Source organism: Pseudonaja textilis, chromosome 3 (genome assembly GCF_049901715.1).
Source record: "Pseudonaja textilis isolate UNSWEBS1 chromosome 3, rPseTex1.2, whole genome shotgun sequence".
Classification (NCBI taxonomy): domain Eukaryota; kingdom Metazoa; phylum Chordata; class Lepidosauria; order Squamata; family Elapidae; genus Pseudonaja; species Pseudonaja textilis.
Window position 1 is genome coordinate 142,997,928 of NC_141992.1, and position 19,141 is coordinate 143,017,068.

Genomic DNA, 19,141 nt, shown 5'->3' on the forward strand with positions numbered 1-19,141 from the left:
TTTTGTGTTTTCTCCATGTTGCCGATTGCTCCTTTTTATATATAGGCCTTCACCTTGTTTAGCTGAAAGATATTTTGCTGATTTCTTGGAGAATAACTTTAGTTTGTTTCTTTTTATGTCTTTATGTGTTGTTAGTTACTTGATATCAACACCTTTATAAACAATGGCCCAGGCAAATCACATTTTCCTAGTTAGCAAGTGAGATGTCATCACTGGCTTTTCCGCATCTTGTAATGGAAAGGGAGGCACTATAGCGGTAAAATATGACAAAATACTTGTTATTTACAACAGAGATTAGCTAGAATATATGCTTGGTGCTGGAATGAGAGCACTATACTAATCAGTGCTTGAAAATAATTTAGAAAACATTTAGGCTTAATTAAATTATTCTTCTATTAGAATTAAACTCAAAATATTATAAGAAAATATACCAAAATGAATCAAATGTATACAAGGTAGTTATAAAGTAAACAAAAGGGAGAACAATGTGTTTAGAAATTATTGCAAGGGAAAAGTTGAGAACAACACCTTAGACATTCTTAGATTTTTTTTTTTAAAACCCAGGCTGATTGTACTAATGAATATATTCTCTAACCCATGCAAATGTTCATATTTTTCAGAAAAGATAGGGAAATGAGAAGTCAAAAAGAAAATTCAGTCATTAATTTTATAAGATTTTTTTAAAAAATAATCTGTCCTCATTATGTTAAATAATAGCTTTATCAAAGAATGAAATTTCAATTGAGAATGCAGTAAAACTACCAACTTCAATATTTTCCATTACACGTTGGAAATTAATTTGCAAGGACATTTTTAGTGGCATGTGCTGTAATATGCCAGAATTTTTTATTCTGTGATTAATAGTTTATTTCTGATTATTGTGAATGATATTTTTAAAATGGTTTTGCTGTATTTAAGAATTCCATTAATCAAAATAATTCATAATGAATAATTGGCAGACTAATTTGTCTCCTTTAGAGCTGTGAATATTGTAGTGCAAATAATGAAGAAACAGGTAGGAAGAGGAATGCTTTGTTTCTATCCTTTAGCTTAAAGACGATATATGTTACTCTGGCAAACCTTACTTTTTAGCTGAATGTACACATGCATCCATTCATCTCCATCATTATCATGATTTTTATTTTTAAAATGACACATTTATTTCTAATATAGACACCACACTACAGTAATATCTTCTGATATCACGTGCAGGGAGAGAGAAGGCCACTGAGCACTCAAGGCTGATTCCTATACTAGAGAGATTTCATGATTTTTTAAAAAGATTCTTCATTGCACAAAGCAAATTGAAATGAACAACAAGAATGTAGCTCCAATACTTGTATTTTCTTTAGCACAAAAAGTATAGTTGATCTGGTGAAAAAAGATCATTATACTGACATGATACCTGGTTTCCCCTTGTCATTTAATTAAATTCTTTTACCACATCTAAATGTACCTGAACTGTTTATGCTGCAGGTGAGAATATAGAATATTATTTATTATTGGCCAAGAGTGATTGGCACACAAGGAATTTGTCTTTTGTGCATAAGCTCTCGCTATACATAAAAGCAACAAAGTGATAAATCAAAAGTTACATAAATAAATGTATCATAACTACATTTACGATACATTTATTTATACATAAATACACTTATCATAAATAATAAGATACAAGCTACAAAGTGATTGTCATAAGATAGGAGTAGGTAATAGGAAAGATGAGAATAGGAGTAGGTAATAGGAAAGATATGGATAATAGTAATACAGTCCTACTACATGGGTAAATATCCTTAGACATAAGACAGTGCTGTGGGAATTAGAAGTTCAGCCGAGTGATGGCACAAGGGGAAAAAATGTGTCTACTTGTTTTGGCATGCAGTGCCCTATAGCGGCGTCCTGAGGGAAGGAGTTAAAACTGTTTATGTCCAGGATGTGAGAAGTCTGTAGATATTTTCTCAGCCCTCTTTCTGGCTCGTGCAGTATACAGGTCCTCAGTGAAAGGCAGGCTGGTTATAGTTGTTTTTTCTGCATTCCTAAGTATCCATTGATCTCTATACCTGTCTGTTTAGTTTTTGTACCAAATCAGACAGTAATAGAGGTACATATGACAGGCTCAATAATTCCTCTGTAGAAATGTATCAGCAGATCCTTGGACAGTTTGAGCTTTCTGAGTTTCTGAGATGTGCTCATAGCTTATGTTTTTCACCACAAAGACAGTTTTCAAGCATTAATTAGGTTGTCTTGGTTGTGTTGTCAACCATGTGGTTTGGGGAATCCAAGCGCAGTAGTCCTGCAATTCTTCCATTATTACAAGAGATAAGTGGCACAGTTCTTGAACTGGATAAGGCAATCCTTTGAAATAATATTAATGTGAATTAATTCTTCTGGTCACCATGTTTTTGCTTTGTTTAGTTTTAGAAGATCACAAGGGATACCATAATGCTTTACTCAGGTGAACACTTTCTGAACAATACAATTATCTCCTGAATAGATTTGTAGGTTAGAATGAAACTGAAGATAGCTTTTCTAACTTTGTAGTTAGCTGAACTTTGAAGGGTTTCAAGTAACCTTACTGGCTGTCCCTCTGCCCTTTGGGAAATAGTCAGACGTTTGGTACAAAACTACTATTTGAAACCCTTTCTGTCAGGTTTAAGAACATGTAGTTCAATCACTGATTTGAAGAGTTTAGTTTGTACCCAGTTACAATAACTTCAGTTAACCGGCATCTTCATTATCTCAGTGAAACTTTAATATTTCCTTAGCTGCAACCTGTAATGGCTACAGTTCATCTCTTTTTCCATGTAACAGGGAAACCTTACCTGAAATTTTTCTTTTTTAAAGCTTTCCACTATCTGATTTCATTAGCATTTTCTTTATGATAATGGGAACCTCATACAAGATAATTGCATTTACTTTTTTTTGTAAATTTTATTTGAGTTTTCACAAAGAGAAAAAAAAAATACAAATAAAACATCTTTTTTGAAAGTAGCATAATCCCGGGTTACATTTCTTCGTACAGACACAAATTCAGGTTCATGCTCATTTTTATATTCTATTCCATATCTTATTACTATTTTACATTTTCTGCATAGCTTCTCCCCTCTTTAAATTTTCTCAATTTTATTTTAATCATCTCATCTCAATTCAAATCATTGTATTTATATTTTTTGTCTGTCCTGTTTCAATTATCTATTATCTTTTCTCATTAAACAAAATTTCTCCTGTAGTTACTGATTGGAGTATGACGTCTTTATATCTTTTCCCTAAAGTTGTAACATTCAATATAATACATAACGTCCATTCGGATTCTGTTTGGTACATTCTTAAAATACACACTGTATTCTTAAAGAAAAAAATTATAAATGTATATAATTAAAACAACATTCCATTCCAATTCAATTCTTTCATTAATATTAATATTCATTAAAGTCTTACCATCTTTAACATTACTTTTCAATTAAATATCATACTTCTATGGGAACAATTATAAGCTTTCCATAGTTAATTCCCCCCCTTCACTTATATTTTATAAAACATTAACTAATTAAAATGTTCCCGTTCCTTCCTAATTCAATTTTCTCATTTATTTTATTTCACTTTTTTTATTCACAAACATTTCACTAAATTACACTATTTTATCCCTCATTTTAATCATACGTTGTTTCCAATTTTCTAAAGTTATTTCTATTACTAATATAACAATACAATCTTATGTACCTTTACAGAATCCCTTTTTCAGTTAGATTTTCACCCATTATCTCTGAATAGGTCCTGTTTCTCTATATCTTGCTCCAGTCCTTTGTAACTACTTTTCCTTTTCTTCTTCCCTCTCTTCTTCTCTCTCCCCGTTTTACCCCCTTGTCTCTCTACCTCTATTTCTCTCTTCTGTATTCCCCTTTTCTGTTGCTTTCCAGTATTGTACTTATTTTTCGATTTATTTTTCTTTTCTTTGGTTGTTTTTTTAAGTCTTAAATTCTCCATTCTCTTTCCTCCCTTTCATTTTTCTTCCCCGTGTTTATTTTCTTCCCCGCTTGTTCATTAAAGATGGCTTCTTCTTTGTCCCAGTCTTCTTGTTTTGTAGTCTTTTCTTGCTGTTTCTCATAGTTCTAAATCTCCATTTCTAAGAATTGAAAAACGAAGCCAAAAGAACCCTTCCCTTCTTGTGCATCTTCTTTGTACTTTTTAAGTTCCATTTTCAATTCATCCAGAAGTGGTGCCATTGTATAAATTTTTAAACAACCACCCGATTGATTTTAGTCATTCAAATATAATAACCAAGAATCCAAAGATCACCAAATAATCCTAATACATGCAAACTGTTTCTTTTTTGCTCTTTTTTTCACTTTCTCTTCCTGGGGTTACTATTTAGTTGCAAAGTTTCAGTTAAAATGTATCTTTTAGAAGTCTTGTTGAAGTTTTATTTTAGATTCTTTTTAATTCCAGGCAGTCTCCTCCCTCTTCCAGATCCTGCCCTTATTCTTTTTCTCTTCCTTCCTGCTTATGAAAAAGAATATTTTTAATGTCCAGAAATCTTTATTATTCCTTTGACATTTTGTTTTATTTTCAGCTTAATTGCCTATTCATGTCAAAGCGGATTTTTCTGATTTCTTATTTAAGTCTTTTAGTTGTCAGTATAGGGAAGGAGAGAGAATTTAAAAAAAGCCAAACCTTTCTCTTTTCACTTTCCTTCGCTGCTTCTGACTCTTCTTTGGGAGTGATGTTATTTTTTTGTAAGTTCATATTCCAGGGTACCTTAGTTGTTGCTTTTATAATTTAATCCGGTCAGCCGGATTTCACTTCTTATCTTCCTCCTGCACATTCTTTTCCGGTCGAGTTCTTCTTTGTGGTGGCCATTTCTGACCACCGCTGTAACCGCCTTCAGGAAAGGGAGCAATGGCCAGCTGAGGGGGAGAGATGTGGCTCTCCTCGACCCTGCTGGCGGTCTCCCCCTTCTTCACCACCTCTACGGGGTGGCTTAGCCCCAAAACCAGCCAGCTCGGGGTGCTCCAGCGACGAGCCCAGACAGAAACCGTGCACGATCGCGGATTTCTGTCTGTCCCCGAAACCCTTCAAACCAGAAGTCAATAATTGCATTTTCTAATTTAGCATTGGGGGCTCTGCTCCAAACACAATAATATAAGTATATGAGAATAGAATCCTTGGCTTTTGGCTATGGCCACCTTTTCTGGTGTGGCCCCCATAGGGAGTTCTCCTCCTTTGCTCTGCTTAGAGAAGAGTTCTCATTTCTTCCCGTTTACTATCACAGCCTCTGGCCTTCTCTTTCAGATGTTGTGGGACAATGATAACTCCTTTCATGTTTTTGCTGCTTCTAAGTTAGCCTCCTCTGGGAATGAATTACAGCTGGAACTGTGGTGTGCCCCTTCCTTGGAAATCTCTGATTAGGAAGGCTGTTCCCCCTAAATACTTTAATTACAAGTCAAGGGTTGTTGGGTTTTTTTTTGCTCCATTTCCGTCTGTTTTCCCATTCTTTTTTTTCCTCTACCATTCCTACCCAGGCAAATGGGAACATACAGTTCCTTTTTATTTTCCTCTCAACCATACAACATCTAATCACATTCTGTGCTGTACCCATAATCTGTCCCATCTGTGTGTGTGTGTGTGTGCGCGCGCGCATGTGCACGTGCGATGTTTTAGTGGTGTGTTTTGAAGTGTGTGTGTGTGTGTTGTTTTAATTTAATGATTAACATCTTCTGAGATAGTTATGAAAACAATATAAAGCATTTCCCTTAGTTTATTGCATGCAGTTCGGTATATAACTAAATAAGTTTTATCACGTCTCTCACTCTGTTACCATTTCTACACTTCAAATATATGGCAGTCGGCAGAGATGCTTCCTCCCTCCCCTAGTTGCCCCCTTTAATTTTGTTGCAAATCTTCCTTTCTCACAGCAGACTTTGACTAGCAAATGTCATGAATCTTCGGCCAGCCTTAATTAGGATTTTTCTAAATCTATTAACAAAGGACAGATACTTAATACATTATGTCAAGCAACACTGGCTTTTCGTTAGCTTTTCCAGGAGCGCCATAGGCACAGCTTGAAATTTGCTGGGAATATTTTCACACGGTGGTTGGGTCCGATGTTGTGTTAATTTAAAATAGCCTGATTCCCTTCACCAAGGGTTTGGTTTAAGGTTAATGCATAAGTGTAAGCTATATCTTTCCAGGCCGCTGAAAGTCACATTGTCCAGACGTTCTCAGAATTCCATTGCCTTGAGCTGCAAACTTGCATTTGTTCACGATCTTATGTTGAGAATCATTGGTTTTTAAATAGCCCCTGTGGTTGGTTTGTGTGTTTTAACACATAGTTAATTTTAATTTGATAGACATTGGTCAAAATCGGAGAGTTTTTTTTTTTTAAATGCCTCTATGGCTGTCATACCATGTTGAATTTTATTATCAGTGTGAATTTGTTTTCCCTATTGCCGAGGCCTGTTATGTATGACAATATAATATAATTGCACCATGCCAATTTGTATAGCTTTTATCAATGAAAAATAGACATCAGGGATAAGCAACTATGGCCTCTTTATGACCCGTGGACTTCAACTCCCAGAATTCCCGAGTCAGCTATGCTGGCTCAGCAATTCTGAGAGTTGAAGTCCACAGGTCGTAAAGGGGGCATAATTGCCCACCCATGTTATAGATGATAATATGCCTTATTTAATAGAACAAAATCTTCTGTTTAAAATGCTCTCTTTCAGTCTGTGGGTTGTTTACTCTCAGTTTGGGTTTAAAGGTAAAGAGTATAAAGAAACTGGGACAGTCAGTGGCTGTATATTTACATTTATAAAGATCTGTGTTCTCTTTTCCCTTCTTTTTGGGAGTGACAGCTAGCTTTTCACAGTATTAAAGAAGATACCACGCTTTAGTTGCATTCATTCTTCAGTTTAAAAATATTGTTAGTTAACAATAAGTGGTATTTTAGTATATCTTTGTTATGTGATTATTTTCTCACTTATGTTAGACAACAAACTACATTTTTTAGAATTATAATTGAGCTAGTCTTTGAACAATTTGGGATGTATATAAGGCTATTGCAAGGAGCTAAATTGTTGCTTATGCTGCAAGGAGAATGAAATTTAGAAATCTTTGCTATCAGCAAATGGATAAACGTGTTTGAAAAAAGTTGTGGGTTTTTTGGCCCATACAAAATTTCTACAGAATTGAATTATGCTTTTATATTAGCTAAGATGTAGTTATGCTGAACAGGTTGAATTTTCTTTGAAGCGTTTGAAATTAAATTATTGGGAATCAGGTGAAAAAGCTGGTTAATTGTTGGCATGTTGCTTGAAGCAAGTTAGCCAATAGAATATAATTTCTGACATAGTAATAGAATATGGTCAGAGATTTAAAATCTCTGAATCCATGAAGAATGGCAAAATTCCACCTGTAAACCTGCTAGAGGTGGGACAAAAATGTTATCCATTTGTTTGTTTGTTTTAGTTTGGGGAACAGGGCTAAGATACAATTAGTACCTTTGTCTAAGGAAGGCTTAAAGTACCCATTTTAACTTTAACCACTCCCCTGGCCAGGCTTTTTGGCTTGGATATACGACAACTCACCACAGCCAACTGGCTGCAGCGATTCATCATGGACAACTTCCCGCGGGCCAACTTGTCACAGGCAACTTGCTGCAGAACAAGAGTTACACTGATATTGAAGAACTAGTAGAATAGAATCATTAAAGAAGGATGCCAAAGGAGAGACAAAATGAAATGTGAGTGACAAAAATTAAAATATTTTTAAATGATTTTAAGTAATTAAATTGAATTCTTGAGTTGTCCCGAAGCAAGTTGTCTCATGGCAAGTTGGCCATGTCAAGTTTCCCATGGGGAGTTGGCCATGGTGAATTGACTGTGTTGAGTTGTCCCAATCCGTCTGGGCTTACAGCAGCTGTCAAGGCTAGTGAGGTTTAAGGGAATGGGGCAGAAAACAGCATCTCTGAAGTGTATTTCAACAATCACAGAACTTTTTCTACACATAAAGAGGCTTACTTCTGTTCATAAAAGAAAGAGAACATGTCATTAAGTTGACTGCTTACATTTTGGGTTATTAAAAATTATTGACATATTCCTCTTTAGTAATAGTATTTATTTAAGCCAAAGACATGGTGGTCCAGTAATAGTATTTATTTAAGCCAAAGACATGTCCAAGTGTCCAAGTACAAAAAAGTAACTTTATTCCAGACTTATCCTATTTGATGCCCGCTCCTAGAGTCAGAGCTAGTTGTATACAAGTAGTCCTCAACTTAAAACAGTTCATTAGGTGACTAATTAAAGTTACAATAGCACTGAAAAAAGTGACTTACGATCATTTTCCACACTTATGGCCATTGCATCATCCCCATGGTCATGGGATCAAAATTCAGATACTTGGCCATTGACTCATATTTATGACAGTTGCTGTGTCCCGGGTGATATGAGCACCTTTTGTGACCTTCTGACAAGCAAAGTCAATGGGGAAGCCAGATTCACTTAACAACCATGTTACTAACTTAATAATTGTAATAATTCACTTAACAATTGTGGCAAGAAAGGTTGCCAAATGGAACAAAATTCACTTAACATCTGTCTCTCTTCACAACAGAACTTTTGAGTTCAATTGTGGTAATAATTCAAGGGCTACTTGTATTATGACAGCTCTAATTTACCTGGAATTTGCCATTTGGGGAAACCAGTGTGGTGATTTAATGAAAACAGAAGTTTGTTCATTTTTAGGCTGTCTGTGTCTGTTTCTTTCTATCCTTGTGATTATGGGCAATGAAACCAGCAGGTTGCCTCGTTTTAGTATGAGTCACCATGGAGCAACCATTAACTTTAATCCATATTTGTTACCCAAATTAATTTAGGACACATCATATCATTCAGTCAATCACAAAGCCCCTCAGATACTATAACATTTGGCTCTCTGCTCTTCTTTCTGGTCTTTTATCCTTCTTCTGGCCATTGTTAACCTTTCCTCAAGTACTCTTTCAGTCTCTTATTATTTGCTATTTTAACGTAGCATGGAGTTTATAGGAGCTTGATGGGGTATTGCTTTCATCAGAGGTGATTAAAAATAATTCATTTTAATGGATTAGGTCACAGTAATATTCGTAATGCTCATAAAAAAAGGTAGCTAGGGCCATTATAAATTATTAAATTGCTTAACTGCTTTAGTGCGCAGAGCAGGGGCAGCAGCTGCTATTACAGAAAATAAGAATAACAATATGTTTTGCTTCTTTTTCTCTCCCCCCATTTAGGTGAGAGACCATTCCAATGCAGATATTGTCCATACAGTGCCTCTCAGAAAGGGAACCTAAAAACGCATGTCCAGTGTGTACACCGGGTCCCCTTTGACAACAGCCAGTACCCTGACCTACGGTTCCCATCACCTCCAAATAATTACTCCATCAACCCCTTAGAAGGCCAGCTGGAAAACATCTTTACAATCTCTCCAGTCCCTGGAGCAACTGTGTTATAGCGAGATTCGGGCTCTGCGCTTTGCTAGAAGAGTGATGTCTCTGAACTGTTAATCATTTTAAAATAAATGAAGAACCTACCCAAGATATATACAAATTGACATAGTAATCAGTCCCCACAGTTCCTTATTTCCTTTGTAATAAACAGAAGAGCTGGCAAGCTTTGGGGTAGTGCAAAAGCATATATATTAATCAAGATAACATTTTTAGACACTGGAAAAAATTAAACATCATATATTTGGATGATGGCACTGCAACGGAATCTTCCCTCGTGGTGGGTTTGAAGTTTTATTTTTATTTAAAAGAAACACACATCCAGGGTGGATTTGGGAATGCGGGAAGGAGTGATTAAGCAACTGTCACTCCCGAAATGCAACTTAAAAAAAGAAGAAGAAGAAGAGGAAGGAAGGAGTTATTCAGTGCTGTAAAAACCAAACTTGATGAAGGACAGAAGGGACAAAAGGGAGAGACCATCATTCTGCAGTGAGGTTGTTTCACGATAGTTTGGGGACCACTTCCATTTCCAGTGGGCTGATCCTTGGCTGCACACCATTAATAGTACGCGAATATGGAAATTGAAAACACTTCTTAAGAAACGCTTCTCTTCTCACTTTGGCAAGAAGAAGGAAAAAAACAGCTGGTCAAACACTAAGAAGAAAAAGAAAAAAAAAGGCTTCTGTGTTGTTTTTTCTCCCCCTCTCAGGGCCTTCCTGTTTGTTTAATCTGCTTTTTCTTTCTTTTAAAATGCAGTTTTCCATGATCTGTCACAAAGGAAGTATGCATGCTTTTAAAAATTAGATTAAAAAGGGAAAAAAAAACACCCAGCTTTTTAAAGCGGCTGATTGATACACTTATAATATATTTTAAAAGCAGATGTTTAGGCATACCTCTGGTTTTATGATACTGGAGATGACTGCATTTCTGTGCAGCAAGACCAAGTTCTTTTCATGGATTCTTCTAACTTTTTTTTTCGGGGGGGGGGGGGTCACTTGTTTTGTGATAGCAAGCTTCCCTAATCTAGTGTTTTCTAGATGAGCTGGAATTTCCCAGAAGGTTCTAGCAAGCATGGCTGTTGGCCATGGTGGCTTGGAATTCTGGGAAGTGCAAATTCAGCAAGTTTGATGGCACAGGGTGATTCGGCACGGTAATCACTGGAGTAATGGGGTGAGAAAAGGCGCTTTATATACCTCTTCTACAGTAACTTTTTAAAATGCAAGTTTTTAAAGGTAAGAGGGAAGAAGAAGCGGCAGGTTGTTCACACAGTATCTGTCTTGTTCAAAAGTATATTCCGCATGTACTTTTTCCTTCTCTTGCTATGACACTGTGTGGTAATAATTCAGAGTTTCAGATTTTGCACATAAACAATTTTATGCATCATCATCATCAAGAAAAAAAATGCTGCCTTGAATATATTTGTGAATGTTTTTCTTTTGCAAAAAAAAAAAAAGCTTTACTAGTTTTTTTTAATTGTAACATTTTTGTAAAGGCAGGAAATGGATTTTTAAAGAAAACTAGCATGCTAATTATATTTTTCAAAAAAGCAATAATTTTACATGTATGGAAATAGCACTAATCTTTTAATACTGATGGAGAACAACCGTTTACTTCTACAATAATGGGATAGTGCTTTTTTCCCTAGAAGACGGGGTTACTCAAAAGATTTTTTTAATATGTAATTTTTTTTCTGTTCTGAATTTGTGTTGTCTATATTTGAATTGGGATTCTATTTGTTGCAAATTACTTGACTGTTCTTGCTTTGCTGTTAACTGTAATGCAGTTGTAATATTCGTATATAATTTGCCAGTTTGGAATTTTCATTTTATTTTATTCCTCATATTTCTGCACCAGCTGTAACCCAGCTGTAACCCTGGATTAGTATAAAATGTCTGTGCAGTTGTTGTGTAACTGATTAATCTGTTTTGAAGTTACTTTGCAGAAATTCACACAGACATATTCCAGACCTCCCTTTTTCTGTCTCCTGCATCTCACTTCATCCTCATTTCCTTCAAATCATCTATTTTTATGAATCAGATAATACCAAAATATCCCTAACTGGTTAATTAGGGAATCCATAATCAAGTGCTACATTTTCCTCCTTCAAGCACTTATTTTTCCTTATTTTAACAGGTGAGGATTCAGGAATGCCTGCGGGTAATTTCTTTGTCCAAATTTCTGCTTATCCATTCCCCCCACCCCAATTATTTCAGTGCCCCATACAACTATCACAATTTTTGTTGCTTGATTTGTGTGTGTATTTTATTTTTGAATCATGTTTGGTGAGTGGTGTCTTTGATTTCATTAATTCTTTATTTGTAATATTTTTTTATTTTTTATTTTTTGGTCTTTGCGAGCTGATCTAGAAGGATCTTCATTATTATTTAGAGTTTCAGGGCTTTTCCTGAAGATCATCTGACACACAAAGAGGAAAGGGCTGTCATTGCCATTACTAGGGTACTAATCAGCAAAGTTTACAATCATCATTTAGCTTCACGAAGAACAACAGCAGGGGAAATCAGTTTAAATAATTATATGCTGTGTATAGCACAGAAATGAGATTTTCACTTAATTAAACAAGAAATGGGGAGGGAGAAGGGAAGCTGTCATTAAAGGCCACCATATTACGTGTGAATTCCAAGCTTTGTAATTTCCTCGTTTCTCATCCATATTGTATCAATTTGTTAATTCAGTTAAATCCTAGTGTTTAGTATGATTTGTGCTTCTTATTTATTTAGCTATTTGGGTTTAAAGTAGCCTTTTCTTTTTTCTTTTTTTTGGAAAAAAAAAGAGGAAACATGATAATTTTGTAGCGTGACACATTTTTGTAAGCCATCTTCTGACTGTTACAGTGACTCTGCTACCTCTCAATCTGTTTCTTTTCCTTAACAGGTTTTCTACAGTGTTTCAGTCTAATGTACCTTAGACAATAAAGGTTCCATAATGAGCAGTGCAGATGGTGTCTCAGACATTGCTCTCCGTTTCTCCTTTCATTTCGCTTTTCCAGTACAGAAACAGGCGTCTCAGTCATATGAATCTTCCTCCTTTCTTGTCCCTATGTGAAATGGAATAATGTCATCTTTCAAAACGGCTACATTTGTTCTCATTTCTATATTCCTGAGAATGTTTCTATCGCAATTGTGTTACTGGGAGGAAAAAAAAAAAAACCTTTGCAGATTTAATTTTTAGTTTTGTAACCACCCCAGAGTGTATTTCCATTGTTTGTTTGTTTTTAAGTTGGGGATAAAATATGTACGCTATTATAATTTCAGCAAGATGCCATTTTAATAGGCAGAACATCAAAGTTTTATGATCAGGTTGCCACAAATCTCGATAAGAGATTTTCTTTTGTTGTCCGGTGCCCTCTATTCATAGTGACATCCGTTTACCATACATGAAAAGGAAGATGGATCTGTTTCCCAGAGGAAATATAACTGTAAAAATGATTTTGTAAAGGAAATGAGAAAGCTGAACCAAGCTTTTAAACCATTATGTAACCGCACTAGAGTAGTTTTTGTATTCTAATAAAAATAGTAAATATTAACATTTTATTGAATCTGGAAAGGATATGGAGAAATATTTATGCAGCAGAACTGTAGGCAGATATTACTCCAATTTGAGGAGTAGGGAATTTTGAACAATGTGTAAGATTCAACTGTCAGAGAACATCCTTAGATATATTCAAATAGCAAAGATATTTTTTTAAAATTGTCAATCTTCATTTTTTATTAAAATAAATAACAGATAATCAGAGTTGGAAGGGACCTTGTAGGTCATCTAGTCCAACCCCCCACCCAAGCGGGAGACCCTATAGCATTTCTGACAAATGGCAGTCCAATCTCTTCTTGAAAGTCTCAAGTGATGGTGCTCCCACAACTTCCGAGGGCAAGCTGTTCCATTGGTTGATTGTTCTCATTGTTAGAAAGTTTCTCCTTATTTCCAGGTTGAATCTTTCCTTATTCAGTTTCCATCCATTATTCCTTGTCTGGCCTACAGGTACTTTAGAAAATAGCTTGACCCCCTCCTCTCTGTGGCAGCCCCTCAAATATTGGAAGACCGCTATCATGTCTCCCCAGGTCCTTCTCTTTACTAGACTAGCCAAAATCAAAATCTTTTTTTCAAGCAGCATTCTACCATACAAAAAGACTGGTTTCTGTAATGTTATTCAGTTTTTATTAAATCATCCCAATCCAAAACACAAATGCGTTGCCCAAATAAAGTATACTTCCTATTTCAAAAGCCAGATTAAATTCTATAAATTATACTTCCAAAATGCATGAAGGGATATCCTAAACTGATGAATTAGATTCACCTTCGTACAAAGTTTTGTTTGAATCAGTGAATATAGATCATACATTTTCTAGTAAATCCAGTTAATTTTTGTTCTTAAGTCTGCTACTGCAAATAGTATATTTTTGTCATTACTTTTTCTTGCCTGATTTCAATGGTAGGTATTTATTTACTACCTCTGGATAAATTTCAAAACACAAGGACAGAAACCTAGTATGAAGAATCAGGGAAAATAGCAAAAAACCAAGTCTACTATGTTTTTTTTAAGGAAAGAAAAGACATTCAGTAAAATGGGTTCTAAATTAACACACACACCCCCCATGAGATTGTGAATAAAATTTGCTCCTTTTGGATTTGGCCAATATTTAGTGGTTGCTGGACCAGGCTGCCCACAGAATCCAAATGCCCAAGTTCTCCTCAGGAACTCTTGCATACTTACAGTTCTGATTTCTGTGCAAGGGGACTTGGCCAGGATCAAGACATCCCTGCCTAGTCTCAAACTGAGTGGCTCTTCCTAATGGTGCCATGCTAAGTCCTGGTGCCTCCCCTCATCCATCAGGCCTACTGGTTAAGCAGCCTGGAACAGCCACTAAGACAGCATGATGCCCTCAAGCAAAGAACCACTTTGGAAAAAAAAGACTTGTACTGGACCTTGAACTATTTTTCTCCCAATTTGATTTTTTTTTTTTTTGCAACAGGACCTTTTTGCTCTCTCTACAGTAGAATACTATTCCTTCACTTTAATGCTCACATTAATTTATAATCAAGATATAAATTGAATTTAAAATAATGACTGTGTGGATGTGTTAATGCCATGAATTGGGGCACTGTCCTCTTATTTCTGTTCTTGATCTTTCTTTTGCATCTTAAATGTCTGCAATAAGAGATCCCATTTAGATTCTAGAACAGATGGTCATTTTTTTTTCTATCAAAGGCTGCAATCCTGCACGAACTATCTATTATTAATGGTAGATACCTAAGTGTGTGCACGATTCGAAAATTATATAGAAATAGTACTTCACCCCTTGCAGCAAGTGGCTGTGAGGAAATTGCCAAAATTATAATTTTTTCCTTCGGCAGAGAGGTCGAATCAGAAACACTTCTGATTTTATTTATTTAAAAAAAAAATGTGCGCACACCTCTAACAGATCATCTGAAACACTCTGAGGTCAAAAAGTAAGTGAGGGCATTACACTTTTTTTTTCTAAGATCCTCTTTTCTGATATCTTTTTTTTTTTTTTTCATTCAAGGATGCAAGGAAGGGACAAATAACTGCCTGCATCTCAGGATTAATTGACTGCAAAGTGCTTTAAAATTAGGCTATCAACCTCCAGATGTTTCTTCCTGTTCTAGATGAATCTGTGTTCTTGAATTTCCACAACTGCTGGCACAACAAAACTCTGAATCAGTTTGAGGCGGGGAACCTTCTAGATGGTATAGAACAGGGCTGTCAGATGTTGGCTGGATGTGTCACATGCTGGCCACGCCCATGCCCGGTTTAACGAAGGGAGGGAAATATTGATACGTCACATCATGCTGCCGTGATGATGTGAGTTTGAGACCCCTAGGATAGAAGCATTTTAACCTTTTAGTTGTCACACAGAACTGAAATGTTGATTAGCAAACCTAGCAGCAAAGTAGTCTTTTGAAAACGTGCAAGAAAACGTGTTAGCTGTGATAATTTGGTTTCCATTATGGCCCAGAAGACTAAAGAAGGGATTTGCACAAAATGGCAATCTGTACTTTCAACGTTGTGAACTACCTCATTAGCTACTACAGCGTGACCGATCCAAATTCAATTTAGAAAGCATCCATCTAAACTAGAGGTGAACTGAAACAAACCTCCCTTTGGAGGCAGTTAAATGAGAAGGGATATTTTGCTTGTTTTTCAGAAGCAGGAGTTGTGTCAGTGGGGTGTTACTTTTCTTTCCTTCTTCCTGCTGCCATTGATATTTGAAAAAAACAAAGTGCTGTGTAGCCAACAGCTGACATCTTTCTGATTATAGAAAAAGGTGAAAAAGAGGAGGCTTGGAAGGGTTTGCCTCAGCAAAGTTTATGGCAGACATCTGGGATTTATCCAAAGGCTTAGGGCAATATGTAAATTAAATAGATCCATTTATTGACGATGACTTCTTTCACATATCGAAGGAGAAAAATCACATCGCAACCACCAAGCGGATATAATGAAATGGATATTTATTTATAATATTGCAGCTATTTTCTCCATTCATTTATGAAAATCTGGAAACAAAACTTTCCTTACCTACCCCATAATATGGCATGGCAACCAATAGGAGCTTGGTAGAGCAGGGCTGTCAAACTCAGTTTCATTGAGGGCCACATCAGGGTTGTGTTTGACCTTGGGGGGTGGGGGTGGGAGCGTGGCCAGGTAGCCAGCTCAACAACACTTGTATTGGGGGCGCCTGTGGAGCTCAGGTGCTCTGCCAGCGAAAAAGGGCTCCGGAGCTCCATTTTCGACTTCAACGGCCTCCTGCAATGCTCTGACACCGAAAACAGAGTTCGACAGAGGCACCGTGGGCCGGTCCTTTGCTATTTCCAGGGCAGCCCTGCAGGACAGATCTAAGTACCCTGCGGGCCAGAGCTGGTCCCCAGGCCTTGAGTTTGACACCCCTGTAGTAGAGAAAGAAACCACAATGCAAACATGATTGATAAAGAACAGATTACCAAATCTTGGCTACAAAATATGGAAGTCCACTTGATATCCAGAAAGAGATGCAAACTCAGAGTTGACAGCCAGTTTCTCGAAGGCCACTGATATTGAACAACACATTTGGAGTACACCAGCTTTGCGGTTCTTTAAAATTGATTATGGTTAAAATTTTTCATATATCACATGTAAAAGGGGGATAGGGTCACAAGGTTGTGGTTGCCACTTTAACATTTTTACCCACTTCTGGATTCCAGTTGGATGGACAGGCATGTTTTCTGAACTGTTTAGTGTCCATATTAGGGACTGGCAACTTGGTTGTAAGCAAGGTGGTCATTAAGTGAAACCGTGACTGTCCTTACGAACTTACTTTAGTTTTTCTTGGCTTTACAAACTTGCAACAGTTGTAAATGTGAGGACTGATCAGAAAATTACTTTTTCATCTGTACCTTTGTGTTTTATAATCAACAAAATCTCCTAATTGCTTTGGAAAGCAACTCTACTCCTAACTATTTTCTATCTGGAAGACTTCTGATAACTGTTGGGCCCCTTTACTAAGATCTGAAGTTTTGGCAGCATTTTTTTCATTTTGAATGAGAAAGATTTTCAGCATTGTAATAAATATTTTACTTTATGGTAGATATTAACGTGAAACTTTGGGGATGATTCAGTGACATAGCCTGATAAAGGGGTAGATTTAATTGCTCTTGAAAGAAGTACATTTTTACAATGATTATTTGCTTGTAACTATTTTTTATCTAGGAATGTTCTGTTCACATACAAGGATTTGACAAAGCACTACAGTATAATCTTCTAATAATACTCATTTTGTACCATAAAATGATTACATGCAGCTTTAAAATGTTAAATATGTCACAATTAGGGTAGAGTAGTGCAGTATTCCATTTATAATATTAAATGTTCCCAAATGACACAATATTATCAATCACGCACACTGGCAATATTCAACATTTCTCCTTTTTCTTTTAATTTTGCATTTTTAGTTGAACAAATTGAGATTAAAGTTGACACAGTTTTGTGCTCCAGCTCTCCTGGCAATGAGTAGCAGTAAAGGCCCAAGACATGCCCGTGCAAAGCAAGTCCTGCTAAAATCTGATTTAATAATATTCTGGGCAGGGTACAAAGATTTAAAACTCCACACTGCAATCAGCACTGCATCAGCGGAGGGATACAAATGACTACACAAGAAAGTGGGGGAGAAAAAATGATTGAACAAATCACAAAAAGACTTGAAATAAAGTGGATCATCCCCCCAAAAAAGTTGCATGAGTTTGTTTCCAGAGGATTCTAATTCTTTTTTTTTTTTTTTGCCTGCCTGCCTGCCTGCCTGCCCGCCCTCCCCACTCTGTCCCCCCTCCCTCTCCCCTCTCTCTTCTGAGGCAAATATGTGATAACAATCAGATTTTACTTTTTTTCTGTTAAATGTTCCTTCTTAAAACAACCCTTTGAAAGGAAGATGAACATGACTACCATATCTGATAACATCTGATGTGGCTAGTTCCATACAGATTGAATTTCGTTTCCTTCATGGAACTGCTTTTTCTTTAGGAAGAAGGAAAAGAAAAGCATGGATTTGAAAGCTGCAGCCTTTTATGAAGTTGCCATCTTATTACAAGCGTACCCAGTTTAGAGAAGCCAGAGAAACTTACTTCTGTATACAAGTAATGCGAACTTATTTGGAGCTGGGCATTTGCCAAGACTACCATTCCTAAAACCAATAAGGGCCGAATTGCCTTCCATGAACAGGGTTTTTTTTAATGAGATAATGAATAGCACCCTTACTTGGGGATCATAAATCATGGGGGTGCAGCCACTGGGTAATAGTTGAGAACTCAAGAGTTGTAGCCATAAATTCTCCAAAGGCAGGAAAAGGAACTGTAATGCAATACTTTGTTTTCCTGATGACATCTTTTTCCTGTGCTAATCTCAATCTGATATTTGGCCTAGAATTTTACTCAGACAAGCATTCTTCTAAAATGTGCTCCTGGGAATGAGCTGAGGGTGAAGAGTGCCATTAATAGAAAAGAAAATACAACTTATTTAACTCGGCTCTCAATTTGCACATAATATATGTATCAATGGCCTAAAAATGTGTTATACAGCAAAACCTAATTCAGCATGTCAAACTTCTCAATCCAATGTATACATTTAGCTGCATGGATAAATGCATCATTTACACTGAATAGATTTATGGCATGCGTTGTACTCCAGGCCTATCAGTGAATAAAATGTGAAGCCAACCTGTCAGAGAAATACTAGCTTGCTCTATTTTATTAAATCATTCCCCAACCTCTTTCTTTTCCCTTGTATCTTCCTACCATCCTCAAGAATTGATCTATCTCAGTGGTGGATGCATTTGAATTTGCCTTGCCTTGATCAGTGTATCCTTGGTGTTTTGCATTTCTTTGAGAGCCTGAGTGAGAAAGAAAGAAATTGTGGATTCAAATGCTATGAAGATGTTTTCTCCTCCTCCTCCTCCTCCTCCTCCTCCTCCTCTTCCCTTTTCAGAAGTTCATTGTTTGATGTAAAGCATACAGTGACTAATTCTTTTCTTATATGCCAACTATAAGATTATGAGTGTAGTTGCCTTAAGATACCACTTTCCGATACCTCTTGACACAAAATCTAAAAGCACATTTTCATCTTCTTTGTAATCAAAACATAACAATAACAAATAGCTAGCAATT

At 36.3% G+C, this 19,141-nt stretch overlaps 1 protein-coding gene across 5 annotated transcripts in view; it reads left to right on the forward strand.

Annotated features, from left to right (window-relative positions):
• ZNF516 (zinc finger protein 516) overlaps positions 1-12,430 on the forward strand; it is a 124,040-nt gene extending 111,610 nt beyond the window's left edge. For 4 of the 5 annotated variants that reach the window (XM_026699465.2, XM_087931003.1, XM_026699464.2 and 1 more), the window contains one exon: positions 9,263-12,430. In XM_026699465.2, coding sequence (XP_026555250.2) covers positions 9,263-9,322 — 60 coding nt within the window. In that variant the 3' untranslated portion in view covers positions 9,323-12,430. Of the gene's footprint in view, positions 1-7,553; positions 7,739-9,262 lie in introns of all 5 variants that reach the window. The other variant, XM_087931004.1, reaches the window with a different exon arrangement.
• Positions 12,431-19,141: the final 6,711 nt, after the last annotated feature.